This window comes from Tachyglossus aculeatus, chromosome 1 (genome assembly GCF_015852505.1).
Source record: "Tachyglossus aculeatus isolate mTacAcu1 chromosome 1, mTacAcu1.pri, whole genome shotgun sequence".
Lineage (NCBI taxonomy): Eukaryota > Metazoa > Chordata > Mammalia > Monotremata > Tachyglossidae > Tachyglossus > Tachyglossus aculeatus.
In genome coordinates this window covers 96,979,752-96,994,452 of record NC_052066.1, presented here as the reverse complement: position 1 = coordinate 96,994,452, position 14,701 = coordinate 96,979,752, and the positions used below count along the sequence as shown (strand labels likewise).

The 14,701-nt window shown below is 43.8% G+C and overlaps 1 protein-coding gene and 1 non-coding gene across 2 annotated transcripts in view; both read left to right on the top strand.

Moving 5' to 3' along the window:
* The window catches only part of ATR (ATR serine/threonine kinase), a 135,703-nt gene that overhangs the window by 14,264 nt on the left and 106,738 nt on the right, over positions 1-14,701 (top strand). Inside the window, exons 2-7 of the mRNA XM_038746446.1 lie at positions 1,474-1,565; positions 6,607-6,756; positions 6,897-7,774; positions 10,462-10,655; positions 13,852-14,043; positions 14,239-14,468. Coding sequence (XP_038602374.1) covers positions 1,474-1,565; positions 6,607-6,756; positions 6,897-7,774; positions 10,462-10,655; positions 13,852-14,043; positions 14,239-14,468 — 1,736 coding nt within the window. The remainder of the gene's footprint in view (positions 1-1,473; positions 1,566-6,606; positions 6,757-6,896; positions 7,775-10,461; positions 10,656-13,851; positions 14,044-14,238; positions 14,469-14,701) is intronic.
* Positions 14-151, top strand: LOC119933612. Its single transcript, XR_005452578.1, has one exon. It is a non-coding gene; the product is annotated as a small nucleolar RNA SNORA7 (small nucleolar RNA).

Genomic DNA, 14,701 nt, shown 5'->3' with positions numbered 1-14,701 from the left:
ACTACGGTCATGGGCCCTCTCAGGGCCGTACCTGGAGAGTTTCCAGTCCTCTACCAGTCTCGATTACGGGAGGATGAGTCAAGCAGAGGCCCGTCTATTCCATTCCTAGCTTGGCCAGTGGCTAGCGAGTGGAAGGCAATCTGCTACGAGTCAAAACTCACCCGTGCTGGGCAGCAGCAGCATGGGAGAGAGTCAAGAGCAGAGAGGAGGAGGCCATGGTGAACCACTTCTGTCTTTTTACCAAGAAAACTCCGTGGACACACGACCCGAACGATTGCAGATGGAGAGCGGGCCGTTCTGGGAGAGATGTGTCCGTGATAGGCGAGAAAACTTGTGCAAATGGGTGCGGAGAGGCTGGAAATTCATTCATTCATTCGATCGGAAATGGGGATCAAAAGGAAGCGTGTGCGGGAAATTTAGATGTCGCCGCACAAAAATTTGGAAGCACTGGATAACATTTGCCTTACGATCTGGAGCGTGGTTTTGTTCACAAGAGCGTCTGGTTCAAAGTTAGTAACGGATACCATACCGGTAGACAGGGAATTTAGAGAGGGAAATGGGGATCAAAAGAAAGCGTTCGCGGGAAATTTAGATGTTGCCACACAAAAATTTGGAAGCACTGGATAACATTTGTCGTACGATCTGGAGCATGGTTTTTTGTTCACAAGAGCGTCTGGTTCAAAGTTAGTAACGGATACCATTCCGGTAGACAGGGAATTTAGAGAGGCAGAGAAATTTGGATTGTGCCCTGGATCCTGAGGAAGTTCATCTTAAATTCTTCAGTATGTCTACTGGGTGAATAGTATATGTTTTTTCTCTGAAGGAAAAAAAGGGTGCGCTGTCTTTTTAAGATCTCAAAGCTTGTCCTGTTTTTTTAGAACACACCTAGAGTAAGATTTAACTAATAAATACATTTGACATTAATGTTTTAAAGTGAGAGAAACATTGAAAGTATATTTCAGATTTCTCCTCTAGACTGTAAGCTTGTTGAGGGCAGGGAATGTGTCTGTCATATTGTACTCTCATTCATTCATTCAATCGTATTTATTGAGCGCTTACTGTGTGCAGAGCACTGTACTAAGCGCTTGGGAAGTACAAGTTGGCAACATATAGCACTCTCCCAAGTGCTAAGTATGGTGCTCTGCACACAGTAAGTGCTCAATGAATATGGTTGATTGATTCAAGAGACAATAAGCGTGGCTCAGTGGAAAGAGCCCGGGCTTTGGAGTCAGAGGTCATGGGTTCAAATTCCGGCTCCGCCACTTGTCAGCTGTGTGACTTTGGACAAGTCACGTAACTTCTCTGTGCCTCAGTTACCTCATCTGGAAAATGGGGATGAAGACTGTGAGCCCGCCGTGGGACAACCTGATCACCTTGTATCCACCCCAGTGCTTAGAACAGTGCTTTGCACATAGTAAGCACTTAACAAATACCATCATTATTATTATTATAATAACTTTATTTTTGTTTCAGTGCCAGCCCTGAGGAATACAATACTGTTGTGCAGAAACCAAGACAGATTCTTTGTCAGTTCATTGACAGAATACTTACAGATGTAGATGTTGGTAAGTACTCAAGGATTTCCATTAAATGTCATCAGCTTGGAGGTGTAAGTCTCCTGAAAGGCCTCTGGTAACACTACAAAACTGATAGGTATGGTGTGGTTATGCGGGTTATTGAAAAGAGATTAAGTTAGGAGGATTTTCTTAAATGTTAAATGAAAAACATTGGGGAAGCATGTTACCTAGTGGAAAGAACATTGGTCTGGGAGACAGATGATCTGGGTTCTAATATCCCACTCTGCCCCCTCCCCACCACCCCTCCTCCGCTTGCTATGATCAATCAATCAATCAATCGTATTTATTGAGCGCTTACTGTGTGCAGAGCACTGTACTAAGCGCTTGGGAAGTCCAAGTTGGCAACATATAGAGACAGTCCCTACCCAACAGTGGGCTCACAGTCTAAAAGGGGGAGACAGAGAACAAAACCAAAATCACTTAACTTCTCTGTGCCTTGGTTTCCTCCTCTATAAAATAGGAATTCAATACATATTCTCCCTTCACAGTCCTCGTGTGGGACAGGAATTGTGTCCTATATGATTATCTTATATCTACCCCCAGCACTTAGTGCAGTGCTTGGCATCCAGTAAGTGTGTAACAAATGCCACAGTGATCATGTTCATAACATTATTATATTATTCATTCAATCGTATTTATTGAGTGCTTCCTATGTAAAGACCACTGTACTACTACTAATGATAATAATAATCATGGTATTTGTTAAGTGCTTACTGTGTGCCAAGCACTGTTCTAATCACTGGAAATTCTTGGTAGAGTACATTATAACAATATAACAGACATATTTGTTGCCCACAGGGAGTTTACAGTCTAGAGGGGGAGACAGACACTAATATAAACAGATGAACCCTGGTTCTCCTCTTATCTCTCCGGTCGTTCATTCTCAGTCTCTTTTGCAGGCTCCTTCTCCCCCTCCCATCCCCTTACTGTGGGGGTTCCCCAAGGTTCAGTACTTGGTCCCCTTCTGTTCTCCATCTACATGCACTCCCTTGGTGACCTCATTCACTCCCACGGCTTCAACTATCATCTCTACGCTGATGACACCCAGATCTACATCTCTGCCCCTGCTCTCTCCCCCTCCCTCCAGGCTCGCATCTCCTCCTGCCTTCAGGACATCTCCATCTGGATGTCTGCCCGCCACCTAAAACTCAACATGTCCAAGACTGAACTCCTTGTCTTCCCTCCCAAACCCTGCCCTCTCCCTGACTTTCCCATCTCTGTTGACGGCACTACCATCCTTCCCATCTCACAAGCCCGCAACCTTGGTGTCATCCTCGACTCCGCTCTCTCGTTCACCCCTCACATCCAAGCCGTCACCAAAACCTGCCAGTCTCAGCTCCGCAATATTGCCAAGATCCGCCCTTTCCTCTCCATCCGCACCACTACCCTTCTCATTCAAGCGCTCATCCTATCCCGTCTGGACTACTGCATCAGCCTTCTCTCTGATCTCCCATCCTCGTGTCTCTCCCCACTTCAATCCATACTTCATGCTGCTGCCCGGATTGTCTTTGTCCAGAAACGCTCTGGGCATGTTACTCCCCTCCTCAAAACTCTCCAGTGGCTACCGATCAATCTGCGCATCAGGCAGAAACTCCTCACCCTGGGCTTCAAGGCTGTCCATCACCTCACCCCCTCCTACCTCACCTCCCTTCTCTCCTTCTCCAGCCCAGCCCACACCCTCCGCTCCTCTGCCGCTAATCTCCTCACCGTACCTCGTTCTCGCCTGTCCCGCGATCGACCCCCAGCCCAAGTCATCCCCCTGGCCTGGAATGCCCTCCCTCTGCCCATCCGCCAAGCTAGCTCTCTTCCTCCCTTCAAGGCCCTACTGAGAGCTCACCTTCTCCAGGAGGCCTTCCCAGACTGAGCCCCTTCCTTCCTCTCCCCCTCGTCCCCCTCTCCATCCCCCCATCTTACCTCCTTCCCTTCCCCACAGCACCTGTATATGTGTATATATGTTTGTGCATATTTGTTACTCTATTTATTTATTTATTTTACTTGTACATATCTATTCTATTTATTTTATTTTGTTAGTATGTTTGGTTTTGTTCTCTGTCTCCCCCTTTTAGACTGTGAGCCCACTGTTGGGTAGGGACTGTCTCTATATGTTGCCAACTTGTATTTCCCAAGTGCTTAGTACAGTGCTGTGCACACAGTAAGCGCTCAATAAATACGATTGATGATGATGATGAATTGCAGTTATGTACATAAGTGCTGAGGGCTGGGGGAGAGGCGAATAAAGGGAGTGGAAGAAAAAGAAATGAAGGGTTTGTCAGGGAAGGCCTCTTGGAGGAGTTGTGCCTTCATTATGGCTTTGAAGGTGGGGAGAGTGATTGTCTGTCAGATATGAGGATGGAGGAAGTTACAGGGCAGAGGCCTGGAAGTGGATGGACTGTATTATTTTTCATCATTATTATTCCAAATATTAATAACTGTGGTATTAATAACAGTAGTGATCATAATTGTGGTAGAATGATACAATAATATAAAATTTACATATCATACTCTTCCAGAGTGCTCTGTGTACAGCAAGCGCTTAATACATTCCATCGACTGTAGGTGTAGCAAGACACCTAAACCATATTGCGTAGTTAATAATGACGGTGTATAGGATTGTTCAACGAAGTTTCTCTAGGTTGTGCCCTCTTGTATCTTTTCCTTCCTACTATACTGTGAGCCCCTTGTGTGACAGGGACTGCATGCCAACTGATGACCTGGTATAATATTCATTCATTCGGTCGTATTTATTGAGTGCTTACTGTGTGCAGAGCACTGTACTAAGCGCTTGGGAAGTACAAGTCAGCAACATACAGAGACGGTCCCTACCCAACAGCGGGCTCACAGTCTAAATCTACCTGTCATCCAGGGACTGGCTCCTTCATTCATTCAGTCATATTTATTGGGTGCTTACTTTGTGCAGAGCACTGTATTAAGCGCTTGGAGAGTACAATTCAGCAACAGACAGAGGCAATCCCTGCCTAAGAGCGGGCTCACCCATTCGGGAATCGGCTCACTGGGAGGGACCAGGGACAGAAAGACTGAGTCGATACAAAATTGATTCCCTGTGGTGATCATTTAATTATTTGGGATGCAACAAATTGAATTTCCCTTTTGGGACGGTTATAATTAATTATTTGGGAGGCGACAAATTTAACTTCCCTTTCGGGAGGAATATGTTTAATTATTATATTGGAGCTTCCGTATGGGGAGCGATACTCTTATGTGTTTTTAGCGCGTAGCAAAGCACCTAGTAGTCCTACCCACAAGCGCTTCATACCTGGGAGAAATCCACTTATGCATTACACGCCCACACCCTAACTTGCAGCCCCAAGAGCGTTCAGCGGGAAGCTCGCCCATCCCAACGGCTCCTCGCTTGGTGCGGGCATAGCGGGCATCCCACGCTCCGGGCAGAGGTGACACACAGCTGGCTCCCGCAAGACTCGATCCGCTACCCAGTAGGTCAGAGGCTGCAGGTACTTATTACTTGTGCCCGCAGGCCGTTCCAGCCTCCGACCTCCGCTTGCCCAATCTCCTCCCTCCCACCTCCTCCATACCTTATTTGATTGGCACGGGAGTGAGGGGAACCCCTCTCTGAGTTCTCACTGAACCTCTCTACTGAGAGCTCACCTCCTCCAGGAGGCCTTCCCAGACTGAGCCCCCTCCTTCCTCTCCCCCTCCTCTCTCTCCCTATCCCCTCTGCCATACCATATTCTATTTATTTTATTTTGTTAATGTGTTTTGTTTTGTTCTCTGTCTCCCCCTTCTAGACTGTGAGCCCATTGTTGGGTAGGGACCGTCTCTATATGTTGCCAACTTGTACTTCCCAAGCGCTTAGTACAGTGCTCTGCACACAGTAAGTGCTCAATAAATACGATTGAATGAATGAACGAACCTTCTGTATTCCCAGCCTAGCAGTTTCGGTTGTGGGGGAGGTGTCCCGCCCTCGCTTCCGAGTTCCGCTTTGTTGGCTCGGACAGTCACGAGAGAGCATTTGCCTTTAAGGTGTGGGCACCCTGGTTCACCTTGGGAAGCTACCCCAGTACTTAGTACAGTGCTTGGAACATAAAGGCACTTATTATTATTATTATTATTATTATTATTACTATTTTTATCGTCGTTTGTAGCAAAGAGGACGTGCAGAAATTTTCAATGAAATTCTGTCGCCATTGAATGGCATTGGGCATAGTAATAATAATAATAATAATAATAATAATAATGGCATTTGTTAAGCGCTTACTATGTGCAAAGCACTGTTCTAAACGCTGGGGAGGATCCAGGGTGATCAGATTGTCCCGCATAGGGCTCACAGTCTTAATCCCCATTTTACAGATGAGGTAACTGAGGCACAGAGAAGCTAAGTGACTTGCCCAAGGTCACACAGCTGACAATTGGCAGAGCTGGGATTTGAACCCATGACCTCTGACTCCAAAGCCCGTGTTGTTTCCATTGAGCCACGCTGCTTCTTATCATTACACCTCTGCTACTGACTTGTCATCATTGGCAAGTGATTTAATAATAATTATGGTATTTGTTAAGTGCTTTCTTAGTGCCAGGCATTGTGGATGCCAGCAAATTGAGTTGGACCAACGTCCTTGTCCCATGTGGGGCTCAGTCTCAAACCCCATATCCCAGATGAGTTAACTGAGGCAGAGAGAAGTGAAGTGACTTGCCCAAGGTGTCCCAGCAGAGAAGTGGCAGAGCCGAGCTAGAACCCATGACCTTCTGGCTCCTAGACCCATGCAGTAGCCGCTACTCCATGGTGCCTCTCATTCCTCAGTTTCTTCTTTGGGAACATGGGGACGGTACTGCTAGTTGACTTCCTCTGGTTCATGAAGAGTAGTCAAAAGTGATTTTAAGTCTCTAAAATATAAATTGGCGTGAACATTTAGTAGCCATCCTTCTGTATTCCTAAACCCTGCTCCTTAGGACAGTAGTAGCAGAAACATTTTTGCACCGTGAAATGTACTTCTGGGATACGTAAGCATGCTGAAGTTGGGAATTTTGAGTGACTGTGTCACTGTTTGTTTTTCAGTTGCTCTGGAACTTAGTAAGAAAACTGACTCTCAGCCAAGTTCTATGATACTGCTTGATTTCATTCAGCACATTATGAAATCTTCCCCACTAATGTTTGTAAATATATTGGGAAGCCCTCAAGAGAATGAGGCTGAAGAAAATTGTATTGGTGAGTATTTTCGTGGCCGTGTTGTTATCGAGACTACTTTATTGAAACGTTATTCATTTTGTAGCATTAATGAGAATCCAGCCAATTAATTAGTCTTTATTGTACAGCGTGTATTTACCTCGTTTTTCTTTCAATTCAAGAATTTAGTAACTGGATCATAACAAGACTTTTGAGAATCGCTGCAACTCCTTCCTGTCACCCACTACACAAGAATATATGTGAAGTTCTCCGTTCTCTGTTGTTTCTGTTTAAACTCAAGAATCCCAGGATTTTTGGTCTCCTGACGAGAGAACTGTTGCATGTCTTTGAAGATTTGATTTGCTTGCACCAAAAAAATGTCTGGGGACATTTGGTGGACTGGCCGGTGGTCATCAGCAGATTTTTAAATAACCTGAATGAACTCATTGGCAATTTACATTCCACTTCCTTAGAGTTGTTGAGCATGCAGAACGTGGAACTCGTTGGAAGTACGTTACTGACCGTTTTGATAGACATCGTTCCGACCATGTTCTTTAGGAGACAGGATCTTTTATGTTGGGAAATAGGCTGCTCTTTGCTAGAGTACGGTAGCCCCGAAGTGAAAGCGTTAGCCCTGAGGCTTTTAACGCGGCTGATCCAATTTGGGGGGCCACCAGAACAGATTGCCAGCGTTTTCTTCCCAGTGTTTTTGGAACTGCTAAAGCACCTTCCTAAAATGAGCGAGACTGAACTGAGACTTTACGAAGAACCGCTCTCAAGCTTGGTGAGGACGCTTTTCCCGTTTGAAGAGGACGCATATAGAAACGTTGAACCCATCTACCTGAGCATGCTGCTGCAGAAACTTGGCGTCCTGTTTGAAGCCGGGGTGCTTCTGCTGCTGAAATCGGAGATGCTGAAAGCGGCCCTGTGTCACCTGCTGCAGTATTTCCTGCAATTTGTGCCGGCTGGGTACGAATCCGCTTTGCAGGTTAGGAAGGCCTACGTGAGCAACATCTGCAAAGCTTTTGTGGATGCGCTAGGAACTCAGGAGGAACAGGAGGTAGGTTTTGCATTTATTTCTTTTACTTCTTTTCCCATCTATCTTGGGACTCAGTGAGATGAGCAGCCAGACACGAGGAGCAGCGTGGCCTAGTAGAAAGAGCGTGGGGCTGGGAGGCTGGAGACCTGGGTTCTAATCACAACTCCATCCCTAGCCTGCTTTGTGATCTGTTTCCTCATCTGTAAAATGAGGACTCAATATCCGTTCTCCCTCCCACTTGGACCGTGAGCCCCATGTGGAACGGGGATTTATCGTGTATCCACCCCAGCGCTTAATACAGCGCTTGGCACATAGCACTTAAATGCCGCAATTACTATTATTAATATCTATGAGATGGACGTTTTGAACTCGGAATCTCAGGTTTTTTATACATGCAGCTTTGTTCTCCAGCTACATGTACAATGATGTGGTGTTTGCATTGTTTTCATTAAAGTATAGTTTGTGAAGGAGATTATACTAGTCGTAATTGGAAACGATCACTAAAATGGTGATGATGATGATGGCATTTATTAAGCGCAGACTATGTGCAAAGCACTGGTCTAAGCGTTGGAGAGGTTACAAGGCGATCAGGTTGTCCCACAGGGGGCTCACAGTCTTAATCCCCATTTTTCAGATGAGGGAACTGAGGCACAGAGAAGTTAAGTGACTTGCCCAAAGTCACAGAGCTGACGATTGGCAGAGCTGGGATTTGAACCCGTGACCTCTGACTCCAAGGCCTGTGCTCTTTCCACTGAGCCACGCAGCTTCTCTGTATAATCGTTTCTGTATAATAGTAATGTAGTAGTAACGTCTACTGAACACTCATTACGTGCGATACACTGCATTACACATTTCAGAAAGTACAACGAAAAGAGGTCATATATTCCCTGCTCACAAGGAGCTTATACTCTAATGAGGGTAACAAACTTACAGATATTTATAGAGGAAGCAGATAAAATAATTGTGTGTATATATATATATATATATATATATATATATATATAAAATTGTGTGTATATATAATTATATATATATATAATTCTTCTTCTTGCCTCTAATATATTCACAAGAGCCAAGGATGGGGGAATAGAGGTTCATTTGCTGTTTTAACAAAGCCTGATTAAGTTAACTTGTCATTACAACATCGGAAAGTGTTCTGTAAGCATCTGGTATCCTTCTACTGGATACTAGGTAGAAAGAGAAAATTCAGTACTCTGGGAGCTGTGTGTATAATCACGCGGGGAAATGAATGAACATTAAGTAGTCATGAACTCATGATATATTTCTACTATTTGCGTAGGTCTTATCGAGCATTAATGCCAGTGTGGTTTGTGTGCAGGAATTTCTTCAAAGGTGTACTTAGGATAGGTAGATTTGGGAAAATCATGAGACTTCTAGATTGGCAGTGATTCTGGAAGAAGGTTGAATTTTCCTAGGCAAGCCGAAGGAGGGAACTTGGCAAATTGGGAGAAGCTGAAGCGTTTGAACCTCGTCAGATTAGTAGTTGCGGAATTATTTTTTGCAGTATTTTGTACGGACCGCTTAGGGAAATACAGAACTGGAGTTTGCCCTCTGATAGGAAACACGTAAAATATTTACAAATAGAATAAGTGAATGTTTAGTTGAATAACGTACCTGCAAAAGTTGTCAGGAATGGTATAAACGCATAAGTGCTGGGAAGGCTGGTGGGTTTATGCAACTTAGAAGGATCAGCCCCACAGCACTTATATACAGATCCGTAATTTTTTTTTAGTGTCTGTCTCTCCTTCTAGACTGTAAGCTCCTTGTGGGCAAGGAACATGTCAACCAACTCTGTATTGTGTTCCCCCAACCACTTAGTACAGTGCTTTGCACTCAGCAAATACCCTTGGTTGATTGATTGAAGGGGAAAGTGAAGCCTATATCATGGCCAACTAGTTGATTCGAATGCCCTGGAAATATACATTTTAGATTGACTGCCATTGTATTATGTTTATTGATTTTTGTTCTTTTCGTAAACTTACCTCTAGTATCTGATGGGAATCGTGCTAGTTGCCTACTTCCCTGATTATTTAATCGTTACCACTTCATCCTCGTGCATTTATTGAGCATTGTTTTAATTGATTCAGCAGTATTTATTGAGTGCCTATTTTTGAGGAGGGAGCAAATTTAAAAATGGAAGCAGTCCCTGTCCACAAGGAGCTTACGATCAATTAAAGTAGTGCAGATGAAGCTGGGTGCTTCTGCCGCTTAAATCTGAAATGCTTAAGGCAGCTTTGCCCTTTGCCGGGTGTTTGTTGACTTTGCCAATTAGAAAGATCTATTTAATCAGCACTTGGAAAGGGAAACAACATGAATAATCTTTTCTAAAAAGTGTTGGTCGATAGAGGTCCTGGCCTTAGCATAATCACCCAAATCCTAGCAGAACTGATGCAGAAGAGAATGCAGTTTTTTAAATATGTGTGGTTTTTGTGAGTATGATGAAGCATAAGATTTAGGTTGTCTTCATGTTACCTTTTGAATCTTGGGAAATTAGCCAGTTTTTATATATATATATATATATATATATACATAAATTATATAAATATATATGTATATATATAAATATGTAAATGTATATAGATGGTATTTGTTAAGCGCTTACTATGTGTAAAGCCCTGTTATTAGAAAACACAACCCATCCTCTTGGTTTCTGTTAAACATGTGTGCAATTTTTTTTTCTTTTACAGTATTGGTTGGGCCCACTTTTTGCTGAATTAAAAATGGAAAGTCTGGAAGTCATTCAGGAGTTTCAGCTTCAGATGCAGCAGGCTGTGTCTGATACAGATGGATGGAACAGCAGTAGTGATGAAATCTCAGAAAAAAGACGACGGTTAAATCCGTCGTGGCAACATTCAAAAAACCCAGAACCTCAATCAGAAGAGTAGGTCTTTTCTTCTCATCATGCGCTCTTTTATAAGCCACGTCGCTTAGTGGATTAGAAGGGAGTCAGAAGAATCTGGGTTCTAATCCCGGCTCCACCACACACTGCTGTGTGACCTTGGGCGATCACTTACACATCTCTGTACCTCAGTTGCCTCATCTGTCAGAAGGGGATTAAGACCGTGAGCCCCATGTGGGACGGGGGCTATGACTAGCTTGTATCGACCCCAGCGCTTAGTATAGTGCCTGGCAATCAGTCAATCAACTCATTGAATTTACTGAGTGCTTACTGTTTGCAGAACACTGTACTTAGTGCTTGGGGAAGTAAAAAAAGCAGAGTAGCTAGACACTTTCCCTGCCCACTGTAGTCTGGAGGTGGGGAGACAGAACTAGGGATCGTAGTTTTCAAAGATTAATTTATCCCTCCAACTTCCACCACTAAAAGTGAGCAGCAAGGCTGGCGTGGGCCTGGACAACTGTTCGTCTAGCGGGGATTTTTTTTTTTTCATGAAACTCTCTGAAAATTGAGTTTGCCAAAAAGCCTTTCAATGGACAGAAGAGGGTTTATCCCTCTGGTCACTTGGCATCAAGTCAAGCCGCCGCAATATCCCGGCAGGGATCCCGGGGCCCAGACGTGTAAGCTCTTGGTGGGCAGGGAAAGTGTCTACCAACTCTGTTCAGTTATGGCTTAGTGGAAAGAGCACGGGCTTAGGAGTCCAAGGATGTGGGTTCTCATCCTGGCTCCGCCACTTGTCTGCTGCGTGACCTTGGGCAAGCGACTTCTCTGTGCCTGTTATCTCATCTGTAAAATGGGGATTTAAGACTGTGAGCCCCACGTGGGACAACCTGAATACCTTGTATCTATCCCCGTGCTTAGAACAGTGATTGGCACATAGTAAGCGCTTAACAAATACCATAATTATTCTTATTATTACTCCAGCGCTTAGTACAGTGCTCGGCACACGGTAAGTGCTAAATAAATACCATTGATTGATTGAAGGGATCCCCCTAGGAAGGAGAGGAGACGAGGTGGGCGGAGGGATGAACGGGCAGGAGGAAAGCAGAGGTTAAGGCAGGTGGTTTCAGGGGGTGGCCGGGCTGAGGGAGACGGGGTTGGGGTTCAATAAATACAATTGAAATGCAATTGAATGAACCACTGGGGAGGAAGTGGGCATTCGGTGGGGTGTGAGGGGGAAAAGCAAAGCGGATAGGGCAGGGGGAAGCCTGGGCAAGGGGCTGTTGTGGGGAAATGCTCCTGTACCTTCCCGACTCCTGGAGATCTGGGAACATCGAGGACATCTCCAGTCTCTGCTCGGCCATGCTGAGGATGGCTGGCGCAGGAGGAAGCCCGCAGAGCACCTGGCATCTCCCCGATTTTGCGGCGGATAGTCAGAGTTTAACGACTACCCCTCCCCTTAATTCCCCCTTTCCTCCCCGGCAAAAAATCCCCATCTCTCGACTAACTTTAACTACCTTGTTTCACTAGATCCCACTTTCTAGGTCCGTGGAGCACAGGAACGTTGGGTGCTAAGTTACCTTTTCCCTCCTCTTTCAAAAATACAGGGAGCAGAAATTCAGTCTTGTAAGCCAGAGCAGGTAAGGGAGATTGAGGATCAGGAATTCTTGATACTCCCCAGCCTCGGTTTCCAAGTAATGCTTCGAGTTTCCACCTTGCTACTTGGCTCACGGGACTCAGTCCCCAGAATGAGGCCCAGGTGGCCTGCGGAGTGTCCGTCCAGTTGGTTTTAGGCATGGTTAAATTTAGTTCTGTCAATTTTTGGCTTGCAATCAAAGTTGTTGGACACCTTTGATTTAAATTGATTTTTCACATCTGGCCCGTTCCAATTCCCTGGTTTCAAAAACACCAGAAACCATGGTGCTGTTTTTATAGACTAATAATTTGTCATTTCAAATCAGCAAATATTGAGGAATAAAAATATATTTAGATGTAATTAACTTGTAACTACCCCAGCGCTTAGAAAGGTGTTTGAAACGTAGTAAGCGCTTAACAAATAACTATAAAAAAGATCTTTTAATTGTTTATACTGTTACACAGTGATTAGTGTCCTTAATTAGTTCCGTGAAAATAGTGGGAGGCAAAAGAGCACTTAACAGAAAGTAGTTTCCCAGTCAATCAATCAATTGTATTTATTGAGCGCTTACTGTGTGCAGAGCACTGTACTATGCACTTGGGAAGTACAAGTTGGCAACATATAGAGACAGTCCCTACCCAACAGTGGGCTCACAGTCTAAAAGGGGGAGACAGAGAACAAAACCAAACATACTAACAAAATAAAATAAGTAGAATAGATATGTACAAGTAAAATAAATAAATAAATAGAGTAATAAATATGTACAAACATATATACATATATACAGATATTTTCCCATAGAAAATAATCTAAACCACATCGATACATTCCCCAAATTAAAAAACTGTATATTAACTAGAGCAGTATAAATACATTTTAAAACAGTGATAAAATCAATCAGTCATATTTATTGAACACTTATTGTGTGTAGAGCACTGTACTAAGCCCTTGGGAGAGTACAGGACAACAATATAACAATCATTCCCTTCCCACAACAAGCTTACAGTCTAGGGGAGTTATGTCATATTCTATTGTTCAAAGATACCTTATTCTTACAACTACAGTCCTTTCAGTATTTAGTGGCAAACACAGAGCTGTTGAACCGGCTTTCAGATCTCTCTGGGCGAGTTAGTATCTTAAAAAGATTGATGAGGAGGGGTAAGGGAAGAGGCGGAGGATAATGTGTTCTAATCCTGGCTCCTCCGCTTGTCTGCTGTGTGACCGTGGGCAAGTCACTTTACTTCTCTGGGCCTCATTTACCTCGTCTGTCAAATGGGGATTGAGACTGTGAGCCCCACATGGGACAGGAGCTGTGTCCAACTCGATTTGCTTGTGTCCGCCTCAGCGCTTCGTACAGTGCCTCGCGCATAGTAAGCGCTTAACAAGTACCATAATTACTATTATTAAAAAAGAAGTGCTGTGTAACAGTTTCTCATTTATTTAATAGTAGCCCACTGGCGTGTTCCAAACTTCGGTCCTGAACAGTTTTATATTTTCCTGTTGCAAGTTTTGCATTTCGAGAATTTATATGTTACATACCTGTGTGTATTTGACTTTTGACTAGATTTCTGTTGAAGGTACTAGACTAACTGTGATTCATTATAGGATTAGCCATGTGGACATGAGCAAGAAAAGTACATTATGGAATGCACTGGGGAAGAAAGCTGAATCTCTTCTGACTCCCACTGAAGAAGCTCATGTGACAAATTCTGTTATTCCGAAAATGGAAGGTATTTCTGTTGTCTTGCGGCTAGCTGCCCTGTGCACTGTTCACTGTTGTCCACAGAACTTACACAGGTAAAAACAACCAGGAGGGTATTTTCTGTTTTCTAGTTTCTATTAGTGAGGCTATTCACGTTATTCAGAAATTGATTTTTTAATATAACATTTCATAAGGAATAGTCTTAAGCAATTTTTTTTCCAAGGTGATGGTAGAATGCCATTTGAAATACAAATTTTCGTTCTGCTGAGTCACATTTTCTCTTCTTCTAGTTGCCTGGATTATAAAGACGTTGATGTGGGTAGCTTTAGCCGTCATAAACGTAAAATGAGATCTTCAGACACAGTAGTAAACTTAGACATAACTTGGATCTCTTTGGACATTATCACAGAAGTGCTAAAGTTCTGTAAGGGTTTGATAGACTCTTCGGTTCAGATCCCTGACCTGGAACCAGTGATTGACAGACTGGTGAAAATTTATGATGCTTTGTTTTATATGCAAGGTGAGTTGTTGGGTAAATAGCCGGCTGTCCGTTTTGTACTTGTCCTGTTTCTTTCCATGTAACACAAATGAATATTGTTCTTGGATTTAAGGGCAGAGATGTTTGTAATACTCAGGTTTCAGATTTACCAATTCTGACAGGACCATGATCTTTCTAGGAAAAGCAATTTTCCTTTTGGGAAAAGCATTAGATTTTATTTAAGAAAGTTCCTGACATACAGGACCCAGGGGAGT